At 37.3% G+C, this 15,601-nt stretch overlaps 1 protein-coding gene across 6 annotated transcripts in view; it reads left to right on the top strand.

Annotated features, from left to right (window-relative positions):
- MEI4 (meiotic double-stranded break formation protein 4) overlaps positions 1-15,601 on the top strand; it is a 132,638-nt gene that overhangs the window by 70,016 nt on the left and 47,021 nt on the right. For all 6 annotated transcript variants that reach the window (XM_054514425.1, XM_054514427.1, XM_036381102.1 and 3 more), the window contains one exon: positions 10,122-10,681. In XM_054514425.1, coding sequence (XP_054370400.1) covers positions 10,122-10,681 — 560 coding nt within the window. The remainder of the gene's footprint in view (positions 1-10,121; positions 10,682-15,601) is intronic.

The raw sequence follows: 15,601 nt of genomic DNA, 5'->3' as shown, positions 1-15,601 counted from the left end.
AGAAAACACTACCGATTAGCAAAACATAGCAAACAAGATCAATTCACTTGCAACTTCTGTGTTCTAAGTCTAATTTTTGAAAGATTCTCTAAACTCTAAATTTTAATTTTGAGATAGGCAGAGAAAACTGTCCCTGGCAGATAACACCTCTTGCAAAGGATATTAATTTTCATTACCCTAGTGACACTGAAGTTTGTTCACAGACTTAAAATGTGATCATCTTTTCTAATTTTAGATGTCATACACCCGCACTGTTTCTGCTGAGTGTGCATTCATGATTACAGTTCCACTGGAGAAAAATGCTCAGTCTTGCTTTTGAGTAAAGAAAGATTGTTACTGGTACCTGATGGAATATCTGTTGGTGAGATCTATTCACTTCTTGGGAGGGCAAGTTGATGATATATGTTAGTAGTAGAGCATCTATGGTTGACATGTATGGGAAGATAGTCATAGAAACAAGGCCTACCTGAAATAGGGGCCACTACACCACTGACATCTTCTGCCCCAAGATAAAAAAAAAAAACACCTTTCTTGGGTGTTGTGTGCCAGTTTTGAGATTTTTCAAGCCTGTGGTGAATAGAAGCTAAAGGGTAGCTACTGCTGAGATACAAAGTCACCAGGAGGTTAAATCTAAGTAAGGAGATGAAGTGGTAAGAAGTGGTGTTTCATCCTTTCTAGTGAAACTACTATAGACCCATCAAGTCATCTTTATGGTTTCCCAGGTTTACCACCTAATATCACACCAGAAGTGTGCTCTTTAGGGCTGAGGATGATTACTAAGACTGCTCTTAGCACCAAGTAATCTGCAGCCATGAATCCTTTTCCTCCTCCACTCATTTCTCTAGCCTCATTTCTGGAGTTGGTGTTCTGCTTAAAATAATGCAGCCTCATAAAAATATTTCAAACCCCCAGCCTTTCTATGGCTTTCTTCTGTTTTGATTAATGACTTTAGATACAGGAATAGTTGGATTTCACAAAATCCACCACCAGAAAATCTCATGTAGTGAGGATAAGACTGCATTTGTTCCTGCTGGTGCCTCTTGAGAATTGAAGAGTTTGAGTCCTTCAGACAGGGTTCACTTTGCAGCTGTATGTTCTCTGCTTTGCATCCCAGATGTGAGAGCTTTCCTCTCCCACCTGCTGTTTGTAATAATAGCAGAGACTTCAGGAATGATTAGAATCTGTCCATGGAGTTTTATTTCCCTGATGTGAGAAATTTGTGAGCTGTTTTCCCCCTTCACATACAGTTGAACACAGTACGGATTTGCTAATACACGAAGGATAAAGAACAGAAAATCCATTTTTAAAAGAAATGATGCCTAAATTTCTTTGTTCCACCTGAAGAGTTCTTTGTCCTCAGAGACACTAAAAAAGTTGTGGGTTCCTAACTTAGGGGGAGAAGCATGCTTTGGTGCAGGTAAACTACTTGGTGGTATGAGTTCTTACAGATTAATCTGTTTTTTATGGAAGTGTTGAGTATTCACTGACTGTGCTGTGTCTGAAAGGTCCTTATTTGACTTACTGTTCAGTTATCTTTCTGAATACAAGACTCTCTTCCTTGGTGGTGCTTTTGGCTTTATGTCAATCATATGTGGAGAAGGAGAAGCAAATATTTTTGCAATTATCTGTTATTTTTCACCTTGACAGTATTGTCTTGACAGCTAAGTCCATGGGTAGAAAAAAAAAGTCAAATCTCATGTTAAATCAAAGTTTCATGCCTTTCTTTGATTCAGATCAAAATTTCATAGAAAGGAGGATAGAAACTTCTTGATGTAATTTCAAGAATAAGCATTGAAAGTATTTGAGCATTCTGTTGTCACTTTGCTTTGGAGCAACAAGAAAAGATAAAGGTTCTTACAAAGCATTGATGAATTGATAGGTTCATGGATTGAAGCACCTGTCCTCTAATACAAATTCCTTCACTCTTACCAGTTCATAAAATCAATGATCATATTGTTTCTTGGCAGGCTGTGTTAAAGAGCTCTGAGAAGCCTGCAGCTGTTACTCCAGACCAAGAAGCCATAAATGAAGTATTCTGCCCTTTTTTTGCCAAGCATGTATTTTAGGAATGACAATTTAGAGGATAGATGTTTATTACCTTGGTTGCTTCCAGCTGATACTCTTGAAGGTTCCAAATCGATTATCCAGGGTTTGTGTTTAACAAAACTTGTCTCAAGTGTATGTGTTCCCTCTTCCTTAGTTTCACCTTTGAAATTGGTTCAAGTTAGTCCCTTCTAATGCCGTGGGTAGGAATTTACTGAACTGCTTGCTCCTCTAATTAAAATTAAAACCAGATTCTCTCCACCCTGTACCTTTTCAGAATTGGATTACTCTTCCTTTTATTGGTCATTTACAGTGGAACGTGTTCTGCCATGCCCTGGAGTTCCCTCCCGTTTTTAGCCTCCACAGTAGCACACAAGCCAATCACCCTACCACAGTGTGTCTGTGTTTAGGGAAATGCTGACCTCTGAGTCACACTGTGATTAACCTGAATGTCTGATTTTTAACTGTATCCTGGGGCTGTTTCACCTTTCAGGATACTGTCCTCTAAATCCTATTCCATGTCAAAGAAGCAACTTGTATCTCTTTTGGGAATAATACCCTGAGAAAACAAGAATTTTTAATCTCCTGCTTCACTCCTTAACTTGATGTGTTTCTTGAGGCATTTAGTTGTACATGTGGAAAAAGGGAACAACTTCTTTTGTACGTTTGTATGAATGAAGACACTTCAGTCTCATTTCTTCTCACTGGGAGCTTTATAGAACTGGAACTAGCCAGTTCAACAGCTGAAGTAAAACTGATGATAAGCATTACATAGCCTACAGTTTACCAGCCGCCTTGCTTTGGGCCACAGAATTCAGCCTTCTCTTCCCTTTCCACTTCCCTGTAAGTAATGGCTTGGGAATTTCTTGCTCTAGAGAGGCAGAAACTCTGGGTGCTCACATTACACCCCAGGATTTCCCTGGAAAGCAGAGACAGGATCAGGTACGTCCTGCTTTAATGATGTCAAGAAAAATGATGGCCAGTCCAAATATTTTCTGAGTAATTGGATTTCAAACTTTTGAAAGGGCAAAGCTCTCCATCATAACTTAAGTAATATAGCTTATGATGTTTTCTCTGCCTCCTTACATTAAAAGGAGTGGTGAGAGAACATAATTGATAATAGATTTTTTAAGCTCATTTTCAAAGAGAAACCAATCAGATGAATTCAGAAAGGTCAGACCAAAACCTGAAGATTTCCTCAGTGGGTATGTTATCTGCAGCCTCATAAAGGAGTCTTCCTTGTTATGGGGTTAACAGCAGTCCGCATCTGACTGAATAGTAATGATACAAACACATTAGTCTATTAGGGGAAATTATTTCCCTCCCCAGAAGACAGATGAAATGGTGTGAAATGTTCACATATGTTGTAAATAGCACTTAGCAACAATTTTAGTTCCTATGACATGGTACTAAGGTCAAGGACTACAGACTAGAATTTCCAAGTCATCATAGTATGTTTAAGGAAAAGCTATTTTTTCATGTTGGCATGTTTAAATGTGCTGCTGTTACAGATTGCTGTGTCCTGTCATCACTTTCCTCTGCTGGTATTTGGAAGGAGTACAAAAGCACGGCAATTGCAGAGGAGCTGTCAGCCTCTGAGGAGTATCTTTTACTTCTTGCTTTTTCTATCTTCCTTTTTCTAAGGTCAGAGTATTCTCCATTGGGCAACACTCAACTCTTAATTTGATGTTGCCATGGAAAACAGTTCTGATTATTTTTTCAGGTGCTTTAGGGATCTGATGTTTCTGCATGAAGACATTCTACCTCCCTATTTCTTGCTTCCCCATCCCCCCAGATAAAATAGGTGTCTTTCTCTTCATTAGATCCATAAGGGCAGCCCAGTGTGTCATCTCAACATTTTTTCTCTAAGGCTTAGGGGTGTCACACAAACAGTACTTCAGAAATGTAATTTGACATCTTAAGTGTGCTGGTGTACTCCCATGCATCTACCAGTGGTAATAATGCAAGTAGGCAGCATGGCAAGGAATGTCTCACAACCTAAGAAGTATTTTATGTTTTTATGAGGAGAAAGAACTGAAAGCAGATCTGTGAGATGGCAAAAATGAAGTTAAATTGTGTTTAGCACAGATTTATAGGAATATGGCTCTTGGAATATGATGATGAGATAAATCTGTTCTCCATAATTGTATTGACACAATGGGGAACTTCATGAAAGCTGAGGCCTTTTCAGGATAATTAAATAAGTTAATTTGCAATCTGTAAAAAGCACCAGCTGGAGTGTAATGATTCATTGAAATCTCAGAGTACTGCTCCTCCCATGGATAACAGGTCTGTTTTGGTTGTGGAAACTTTCTCCCTTTGAAAGCAGGTGCTGCCTGTCTTATCTGATGGCATTGCTACAGCTGTTCTAAGCACATAATTGGGGCAAAAGGACCCAAGAAACATCCTGGTCTTTCCAGATTTCTGTGTAAGGAAGGCATTCAAGGCAAAACCAACCCAATTTTTCCAGCAAGAGAGAGGGTTTGTTATTATTTTATTAATTCGTTATAAGATGTGTAGTGATTATTAGGAATAAGATTCAAAAAAACAAGTGGGATTTATAGTTAGTGTAGATTATCTACTTTTCTTCTGGGTAACAGAACGATAGTTTTGGGGAAAACTGAATGTATATGGTAAAAGCAGATTAAGAAGTGGCAATTAGGATCCTTTTGCCTTTAAGTCTACTGTGGAAAGCTAAGAATCAGTCTTTTTTTTTCCTGGAAATACAGAATCAGAGAATGGTGGAGGTTGGATGAGGCTACTGAAGATCATCTTGTCCAAGCCTCTTGTCAAGCATGGTCATCTAGAGCCAGTTGTGCAGGACTGTGTCCAGACATTTTCTGAGTATCTCTGAGAGTGGAGATTTCACAATCCTTTTGGACAACCTTAACCCAACTCAAACTTGGAATCTAGTTCCTCAAGCAGATCTTTGTTTGTGTCCTTCTGGATATATAGACAGAAAAGTCAGGCATTTATACCATGTTGTATTCAAGAACATGAATACAACATGAGTTGTTGACTTCCTTAAGAAGTCAGCTAAGTGTACCTACCTGTATTTTTAGGTAGGTACACTTTAGCTGACTTCTTAAGGAGTCCACCTCATTTTAGCCTCATCTCACTAAGTTGCATCCAGATCATTGCAGTCTTCATAGGCTGCTATTTCCTGTCTCTTAGCAAAGCTCAGTTTGTTTCATAATGCAGAGCATTTTTAATAAGACATAATGCTTACAGTTTAGTACTACCAGTTCAGTCAGGTAGTCTAGAGATAACATTAATTCATTTAATATTTTGAAATATCCCCTATCTGGCTCAGAACTCACATTTCAGTCACATCATTGAGATGGTCAATATTGTAAAGCTTGTCAGATCTTTTGTTGTTGAAGCTGCTTGGTGAGCATTAACTGACCCAAATCTGTATATTTGTCACCTGAATATTTACCCTTTCATATCTTTACTGCAAGTTTGCTTTGTTTGACTCAAACTACAGAAGATTTGTGCTGTCATCTACAGAGATCCCTTAAAAATGAATGTTTATATCCTCAAAATCCTTCTCAGTTCTTACTGAATTCTAAACATTTAGGTGCCTTATGTGAGCAAAATCCCTAACAAATTGAAGTATATGCTTCTAAGCCTTTAGAGAAGCACTTAAATCCTAGCATTGAACAGTTTAAGAATTTTAGATACTCAGTCCTATATTCATTTCTGTGAAATTATCCCTAAATGGGATAAACTATGTCAGCATCCACCTTAGCATTAAAAAGCATAAAAAAGCACTTTCCATTCAAACAAAGGACCTTTCTTGTCCAAGTCAGTTACAAAAAAACCCCTATGGAGATGCAGAAGCAAAGTGTGGGATGCAAGGCTTCTAAGACTTCTTCTTTGGACAATTCTAATAATATAATAATATTTTGGAATTATTATTATGGAATAATGAAAATAGAAGTTTGGCTTGGTTCCAGTGGGGTGCTAAACACATAAGAGTTCATGACAAAGGGGAGTTGTTTTTTCCTCAACCAGTCAGCTTAGTTAGTAATGAAAACAGCAGAATAGAGGCAGAGTTACACATGAAAGAAAGGCAAAGAAAATGTATGGGTTTTTAAATAAGAGAATAAACTTGATTTATTGTTCATGGAAAGTGCACTTCAAACAAACTGATCAATGAAAATTAAATGAAGAATAACAGAGCTCTGAAAAATGTAGATGTGGACATAATTTCCCTTATGTTTTCATTTCCTTTTAGAGCTTATTGACTGAACACCTACTTGGAAAGCAGAATGCTGTTAATGTCTCATTTTTAGTTGTCTCTTGTTTTTTCTTTTAGAAGTAGAACTGAGAGTATCAACTGTAACTGAGTTTCAAGAGAACTTTACATGTCTGATGTAAGTGGTCTTGATTTTCAAGTGATAATCTGTGTGTCTGCTCATGAAATGAGGGAATATAAAAAACATCTAATGCTCGAAACAGCAGTAATTTTCTCTTTGCAGAATTCAGATCACGTCTTCAGGTTGCTTCTCACCTCTGCCACCTTCAAGCCACTTTTCTGTTGTCATCTTATTGCAGGCATTCCGTACTGTTGCCTCCTTATTGCAAAAGTTTCACACCTTCTTGATATTTTCTTGTGGGCATCTCTTCAGAGCACTGCCTCTTTCTTCACAAAGTAGCCAACTGACTCCAGCTCAATTCTCAACCAGCTAACCCACTCTTTTATAGCATTCTTCTTCCCATTGATTACAGCTGTGGCCTGGTAAAGTCAGGCCTCTTCCTATCTTTAATAATTGGCCAGCTGCAAGTCCTTAGGGGTAAGATTACTTTCTACACTATCTTTATTTTCTTATATTCTATCCCCCTACACTTTTCTGTTCTGCACTCCCTGGTGGTGGTGAAACTGCAAGGTAGATTATGTTTTTCAGAAGACTTGAAGATCATTTTACCATTTCACAGTAATTTCATCAGTTGAGGACCCTTCTTCCAGGTTTTAATTGTAGAACTACTTGTAGCATTTGGCCTTTCTCTTTCAAATGTTCTCCAGTCTGAGGCAGGCACCAGCAGAATGTCTTAGGAAAGCATCTTCCAGCACCCAAGCTCCTACTACACAGATCTTAAACCTGCTGCCTCTTCTACTCCCCACTGGGTAGTGAGAGAATGAATGTGGGAGATGGGATTGACTTTGGTGTTTTCTAGAGCTCTGCTTCCTTAGGACTAGCTGAAGGCTCCCTATTCTCTAATCATGGGGCTGGTTGCCATCTCACAGCCCTGATTAAAGCCTCTATTTTGTGGTCCCACTGCAGTATGTAAGTTCTGAGTCCTAGTGCCAGCACACCCTGCTGACACACTGCAGTATGTAAGTCACTCCCTCATCCCTCGAGTACCTTCTGATTTTCAGGTCATATTTTTTCTGCAGAAGTGTGGATGTGTAGAGGGATGTGAGTTCTTCAGGCTTTGCACCACAAGGCTCTTTGTGGTACCATATCTTGCTTTGTTTTTCAGGTCAGGAACTTAGTTTAGTAAGGAACTAAAGTACTAAATAGGAATTAAGAACTTAAATATTTCCTGAATTTGATGTGACAAATTTAAGGAGACTGTAAAATTGTTCACAACCAGATATTTCATTACTTAGAGTGTTGTAAAATTTGTGGTCACTTTATTACACACACTACATTTTCATATTTCTTGTTCCAATACACTTAGAGTCAAATGTTCTTGAAATTAGTATTTAAAGATTCTTTTTAGTCTGAAGCAGGCTTAATGCCATTTCTGTTATTTTTTTTTTTGCTTGATAACCACATGGTGTGAACATCAAGATTGCTTTCTCATTTGAATAGTAGGTAAGTACAAACTAATGAGTTTAGCTTCTTTCAAGAAAAAAATTACAAGCTATTTCTAGACTTGTAGAGGGAAGTAATGAATATTTCCTGGTGCATTGTTATTTTTGTTTTACAACATAACTGCTACCTCCTCCCCAGATGACTGAAACATGTAAATTGCTTAACAATTTTAAGCATTTTGTATTATTCCTTTAGCTGGAAATACACTGATATTGGGGACTTACTGTAATAGGGTTTTCTGGAAGCTCATCATGGAACAGGAGTTTGATATTGCAGTGACTAGGAACCTACCATAAATGAAATACTGTCTCCTAGTAGAAGGAGTGTTTCATTGAATACCCTACCTCTTTTATTTGGGAACATCTTAAGTTTGGTTTCTATGGATATTGCTGTACTATTCTTCCCTTTTTCTTCTCATTACTTCACCTTTCTTTCACCTCTTCAGTGTTTGGTTGTTTGGGTTTTTTTTCTTTTACACATCCACAAGAGAATCAGAAAACATACATATCGGGTTTTTGCACATACTTCTTGCTTTGCAGCTTCTGACATTAAATCCTTATGAGCAATTTTCATGTTGTCCCATGGGATTGAGAACAGGAACAAAATAACCACATAGTGGAACTCACAGTAGATGGATTCCCTGGAAGGGCCTATTTTCGTTAAATGGCACCAAAAACCACTTTTCCATTTTTTTTCTTCTGAAATGTGTTTTGCTCAAAACCCAAGGGAGAGAGAACATGAAAGATGGATTCCTGTTCTTGTTAGTCAGACCATGGGAAGTGTGCTTTGCTTCTTTGCTTGCTTTCCAAGTTTAAAATGCTAGGCTGGTCTTAATGTCCAGCTTTTCCTACCTTCTGGAAACAGCAGTTGATTTCCCTACAGTTAGCCCTTTCATTTTGAGTCAGTTGGTGCCAATACTGTGCAATTTCAAATATGTCCTAATGTTAAGGACATGAAACTCAATAATAAATAAATAAACCACATTTCCAGTTTTGATCTTGATAATAGTACTTGCATTGATACTGGTATGTTTTCAGAGACTTGATGGTCAGAATTCAATTTGAATAGGTGAATTTAATGAAGTCCATATTAAAATTTTTGAGTAGTTTTTTATTAACATACAGAATACTGTAGGTTGCTGCTTAGGAATGTTTTCTGTGTTAAAAATGCTTTTTTTAACTTGCTATTAAATTTAACATCTATTTCCTGTGCGGCCAAACCATCTATAATTTGTTCTAATTAATTTAAGAGGAGTATGGTACTGCATGGGATCCTTGTGGAAAATGAGCAGTATAGTCAAGTTTTCCAAGACTGAGAAGGGAAGCAGGGCTGAGCCAGGAGTTGGTCAGAGGGGGTTCAAGCTTTGCCTCGTGGCACTGAGATGTTTATGGGTGTTGGTCTTACACTTCACTTCTCCGGCTTGTTTTGACTGTAATCTTTTGGCATAGGTAGCATGTAGAACAGGTGTCTTTTGTCACCTAGAGCTGAGATTATGTTGAGAGGCATTGCCTTAAATGTATTTAATGTGTGAAATGGGATGAAAGAGATTCTACAGTAGCACACAAAAGTAATTTATTGGTGTGAATGTACTGTATACTCTTGTAATGTAGTTTATGTGTCTTTGAAGGAGATGGTATGAGATAGGTGATGACTGAAGAAGCTTTTGATTCTCAGTGTTCCTCTTTGTTAAATAATGAAAAAATCAAACCTAATGTTCTGTTCAACTTTGACTGTTAGAATTTCCTACCTGACTGGGGAGAGAGAGTATACATAAAGCAGAATATTTTATTTGATGCAGTTATAGTAACAGACTTTCACTACCTTCTAAAAGCAGTCTGAGTTTTTGAGAATAAAAGCAGTGAAAATGTTTGGAGGACCAGAAATTTACATGCATTTTCTTCCCTGGAAATTAATGGGAGTGTATATATTCACTTAAATTGTTTGTTTACTTAAATTATATATAGGAAAAATTAAAATTTCTGACAGTTTTAAACTTAAAATTACTGTTCATATTACTATAAGCATAAAACATCTTGTTCACAAATAGACATTAACTTCTGAATTTTTAACTTTCATTTAAAAATATCTTCTTCCACAGCTAAGTTCTAGTTCATGGGAAGTTCTTGGGGAGCCAGCATATGCATGTATTACATGAATTTTGCATGGAAGCAAAAAGGAGAAAGTATATATGGCCCTTTCAATAAGCATGTATCTAAGCATTGCACAAATATAATTTTCATGTTTGCATTTCAGGAAAACAGGATACCTCTGCTGAAACTCTTCTGGGTCAGGAATCTATAAACCCTACAAGTTACTCGAGCCAGCTAGAAGACTCTGGATGTGATGTCTGTAATGACTCTGCATTTGATTCTTTAGGCATAGCTTCAGATTTTCACCAATCTGAGCATAATGTCAACACTTCTAAATATTGGTTGGAAAGAGTTCCTCCCCTGAATCTCTGCCATACTAGCAAGGAGCAATCTCTGACTGCTCCAGTGCATTTTTTGCAACGTTTGCTTGAAATAAGAAAACTGTCAGAAAGAGGAGTTCTTCAAGCAGACTTCTCAGAGCTTGAGAATGATTCTTTCACCATATGCAATTCAGTGTCTCAGTTGCTTGATGGACTGACTTTTTTTTACAACAGTCCTGAATTCCCGGCTCCAGGTTTCCTTACTGAAGGGGTTTGTGTTTTGCTCAGTTTAATAACTGATACAAAATTATCAAATCATGTTTTGAAGAAGTGTTTCAAGAAGATAGAAGAATTTAAGAAAAATCTAATTCAGATTATTTTAAGAAATAGGAGTGTCAATAGGGTAAGTTTAAAAAATTCTTTCTTTCGTATCCTTTCTTTCATATCCATTCTTCCATATACTGTAATATTCTCCTGGTTTTATGCACTCTTAAAATACCAGTTTGTCTTGTATTTTGAAGAGCACCAGAGATTTTTGTGATTTGGTTTTTTCGTCAATATGGATAATAAATCCTCTGAAGCACTTGAAAAAGTTCTTGCTCATGCATGCAAGAACTTCTAGCCTATTCCCAAGTACAAGACTTCTAAATAACTGATAAAAATGCAGTTTAAAGCAATTTTATAGATATTATGCAGGAAAAACACATTGTTTCTCTTGTTTCTCTTGCTATATGGAGATATACTGTAGATATTCATTCATATGTAATGAACTTCATTGTTGAGCATCTAAATAAAATAGTTTGTTTGCTTCAGATATCCATCATTCTCTAGCTACTTGCAAATTTGTGTTTTAAAAATATATAAGCAAATGAGTGAAGAGTTAAAAAATAATGTCCCCATCACAAACAACAAGTAGGACTGAATTGCATTTTGTTTGTATTGATTGGTGTGTGTAAAAATCAACATGTATCATCATGTTAATTTCCTCATTCAACTGAAATATCCCTGTCCTTCTTCACAAGTTGCCCTACAGGTAGTGAATTCCATTGCCTGTTTTAGGATTTTTAGTTTTTATTCTGGATTTTAGAGTATCTTGGAACAGACATGATGGTTGTCTGTTTTTTGACACTTAGATGTACCAATTTAGTGTCCCCATGTAAGTAACTGTGCTACCAGAAGAGCGAATTATCTTATCCCTGTAATCCTTGGAGCCTAAAGAATGTTTTCTGGGTACTAGGTGCCTATTCTAGGATAAATTCAAAGTTGCCTCTCTCAAAATGAGAGCCTGGACATCTGATATGCCTATGGATGGATGTACCCATTTGTCTTAATTTAAAGTGAATCCGACTCACTGTGTATTCAGTGTTTACCCCAGAACATGAACATCAAATAAATATTGTCACCAAATTAAGAGGGGATTGGGTGAAAAGGATGTACCTGTATTTTGGTTAGGAAGCATTCAGACTGAAATCTTTCTAGGACTAGAGCTTTGTGTTTCTAGTACCAGAAACATTTCCACTTTAGTGTCTGCATGGTGTAAGACTCAGTTTTTAACTAGAGGTGTCCCTTGTCAGTGTTTTGAAAGGATATGACCATACATTCCATTTGTATGACATCAGGACTGGAGTTATACAGATGTGACTCCTTTTGTGTGTGAGTGTGTGTGTGTGTGAGATCAATGGATAAAAGAAAAAGTTTGAACAGTCCTTCATTAAGGACTTCTTTATAATTGATGATGTCCCCTGTTTCCACCATTTCCCATCCTCTTCCTGAATGGGAAGTCAGTAAATAATTGAAATAAGTTTGTGTGAAAGAGCAACCCAGAGATTATCCAGAGACGGATTTTATGTTGATTGGAGGAATCTGGCAAAGTCTAAGTGAGAGGTGTCACATCTTAAATGTGGGAAAATACTCTGATAGATCAGGGGTCTTTCAGGCCTGCAAAGTATTTTTATGAATCATTCAGGAGAGACGGAGTACGTCCACATAATTTGAAAGTGGCATGTTTTCTCTGAATAACTTCACTAAAACAGATGGCTTTTCATGAGATGTGTTGTATCTTGCTTCCACCAAAATATTGACATAAGAGTCATTACTACTGGCAGCCATTACTTCAGTCAAACAGATCCAAAGAGTTTAAGAATTGTGTAAACCAATTACTAAGGGGGATAATCTTGGATTCTAATCTCCCAGATTAGACGTTTAGTTTTCTTTAAACTGAATTGAAAATGGAAATAAATGTATAGCATTCAGAATTAGTAGTGTAAATTGTATAACTAATCCTTCATGTGCTGCGTACCAGATATCTCCCAGGAACACTTTATATAGGTGATGATTGAAATATCACAATTATAGGTTTAAAAAATAATTACCATTACTTACAAGGCTATCTTCTGGAAAGGGTCGCAAACTGTATGAATTTCAGTTCCCGGAAAATGCTTAAATCCCTCCAGCATAAAAATATTAAGAATTTTGTTGTATCTAACCTTACTGTCAGAAAGCATTTGTATAGACAGCCATGCAGCAATGTAGTATTTGACACAGCTTTCCCTTTATCATCCTCATCATTAAAAGTGTCAGGATCTTGCAAGAAGGACAAAGGTCTGTGAGAAATACCTTCAAAAACCTCACCAAGAAAAGTGGCTGTGGATTACACTTAATTAATTAATTACATCTTCAAAAGCAATCTCAGATTTTTTCAGAGCAAGTTAAACAACTTTAAATAATCTTTGAGAACTGGGAAAGGAGTCATTATCTCTACATTAGGTGTAAAGGAATAAAAACAGCAGCAGAATTACTTTCTGTAATTCTGGAGTCCTATTTTTTGAAATGTTTCTAATTATAAAGCATTGAAGCTGTAAGAACCAGCAAAGATGTTTATTCAGAATTTTTTTCCTGGATTCAGCTGCCTAAAGCTGCCTAAACTCTTGGATAGAGTCTGACCTGAAACTCCAAACTGACGTAGGTATCAAAAGGAAAAAAAAAAAGTCAGTCAATTAAGGTATGTGGCAGAAAACAAAAGGCAATTTTACGTAAAATATTAAATTATTTATATCAAAAAATTAAAAATAGCCTCTTGAATTTTCCTTTTTTAAATTTTTTTTCCCCTCCATGTTTGGAGTGCAGCTCAGAAATATGTACACAGTTGTTAGACATACAATCTTTTGGAATAAACCTTCTGGAAATATTTCAAAAAGGGAGCCTCAAGTCACAGCTGCTCAGGGTGAAGCATGAATTTTCAGAGGTTCAACTATCTGTGCAAGGCCTAACTTTGCACCTTCTGCTGTGGTGCAAAGCCCAGCAGAAGGTGCAAAGTTTTGCAGTTGTGCAGTTTTGCATCCCTGTATAGCTACCACAGAGAAGTTTTTGAGGATTCTTTGTCTAACTCTGGTATAGATGAGCTGTTGCTTTCATGCAGCAAAATGTGTGACAGTCACTGCTGATCTGTGGTGCAAGTGCTTTGTTCATAACCAGTTTTTGAGTCCTCAGCACTAAGACCTTGGAGGTTTGTAGACGTGTATATTGCCTTTCAGATTATAAATTGTCCATTTGTGTTGAGACACTCCACTGACACACACTGCTGTGTCAGCAGAACCACTGTTGTATTTATGTAGGTTCCTTGAAAGTCCTGCTTTCAAGCAGACCTAAGTGTACTATAAAACTCTGTGAGATTGTATTCAGTTGGCAGAGCCACTGACTCTGGCTTTCAAATGGACTCTACCTGACAAAACATGGGGAAACATTTTGCATGGAAAACTCTGGTAGGAGCTATGGTATGTAATTTCAGCCCCAGTGGAGTAGAAACTTCAGAAAGGAAACACTGGAACATTGTTTTGTGCTTAATCTACCTGCTTGGGATTTGACAATGTCTGTCTTTGTCCACCTCTACAAGACACAGCAAAATGTACATTTCTCCTGCTCCTCGTTGCAACACTCGCTCACTGGCACTGCAGTGTGCCTGTTGTGTTGATGTTTGTGTCTGTTGTCCAGAATGTGTTCGAACAGGGGATCATTTCTCCTATATCAGAAGAATAAAACAGTTGGAGGCACTGGGGATTCCCAACTCCCTGTGCTGTTTAGGGTAGCATATGTAGGATTGTGTATTGTATATCTGGTGGAGGTTTTGGCAGCAGAGCACTTCAGAGATGATGTCCTGAAGCTTGCCTGGAAGTCTCCTGTGGTGAATCTGGGCTTGCTGTAGGTTCATAATATATGGAATTAGCTTTAAAAGTCAAATCCATCTGACAGAAATTAAGATGCTTTATATGTGTCATGTTTCCATCTCTTGTCTATACAGCTGTGTGAAACTTCAAAACAGTTATTGTGAGGGAATCCAGAGTCTCATTTATTACTTTGGAGATAGAAGAAAAATAGGTTTATCTTTAGCCTCTTTCAGTGCCATTCAGCTGTATTCAAAGCTGTCAGGGCCAAGTACATCACAGGATGCTGCATTATGTAGGATTTCTGTGGTGTGATCCTTAGTGGTGTCACAACAGTTTGTCAGCACTGTAGACAATTCAGTTCACTGGTTGTACTTCTTTTAGGTTCAGCTGATACTGTAATTCAGAGCCTGGTTAATGCATCTGTTACAGGCCAAAAGATCCTGGCCTTAGTCCTGGGTTTTTTACAGAGATCTGTGTGTGTTTCTTGGACCTCATGTTTTAAGGAGTTAACCAAAACACAAAGACAATACTTTTGGGATTCCAACGTTGAGCTTATTGGGCTCCTGTCCAACAAATACCTCATCTCTCTGGCCCATCTCACTCATAATGTCTTTCAAGCAAGACCTGGAAAGAAAAGAGATGTGTTTCAGTGGTCTGTTGTTTGCTTCTTCTCATGCTATGTTTAAAACACCAGTACTGACTTTGAAGATGATGTTAAGTCATGAATTGCCATTCCAGTCAAACAGCACACACATAAAAAAAAGTTATGTGACGCTTCCTTCCTTTTTTTTTTTAACCTTTTTCTTTTTCAGAAATTGGCTGCCTTTAGGGTAGTTGTTTTGAATTTACTAGCATTGACAGTGTCTGGAGGGACACTGAGACATCAACATAGTTTTAGGAACTTCTCATATCCTGTTTGGGACTTTACTACCCATTTTAATTTTTCTCTCATGTTTCACCAAAAGCCTTTATGTAAAATTTTGTGGCTGCTCAAAATACTACTATTGATAACATTTAACAGAAAAGCAATTGCAGGAATTCTGAGTAGTATTTTACTGCTTTTACTGGGTATTTGTGTGAGAAAGAATTCACAATTCTTCATGAAAATAACAAGTTGAAAAGTAATACATTGAAAAGCAGAAAGAGAAATGTTTAAATCT

Source organism: Molothrus ater, chromosome 3, assembly GCF_012460135.2.
Source record: "Molothrus ater isolate BHLD 08-10-18 breed brown headed cowbird chromosome 3, BPBGC_Mater_1.1, whole genome shotgun sequence".
Classification (NCBI taxonomy): Eukaryota; Metazoa; Chordata; class Aves; order Passeriformes; family Icteridae; genus Molothrus; species Molothrus ater.
The sequence above is the reverse complement of the archived record's forward strand: the minus strand, read 5'-3'. Positions and strand labels throughout refer to the sequence as shown.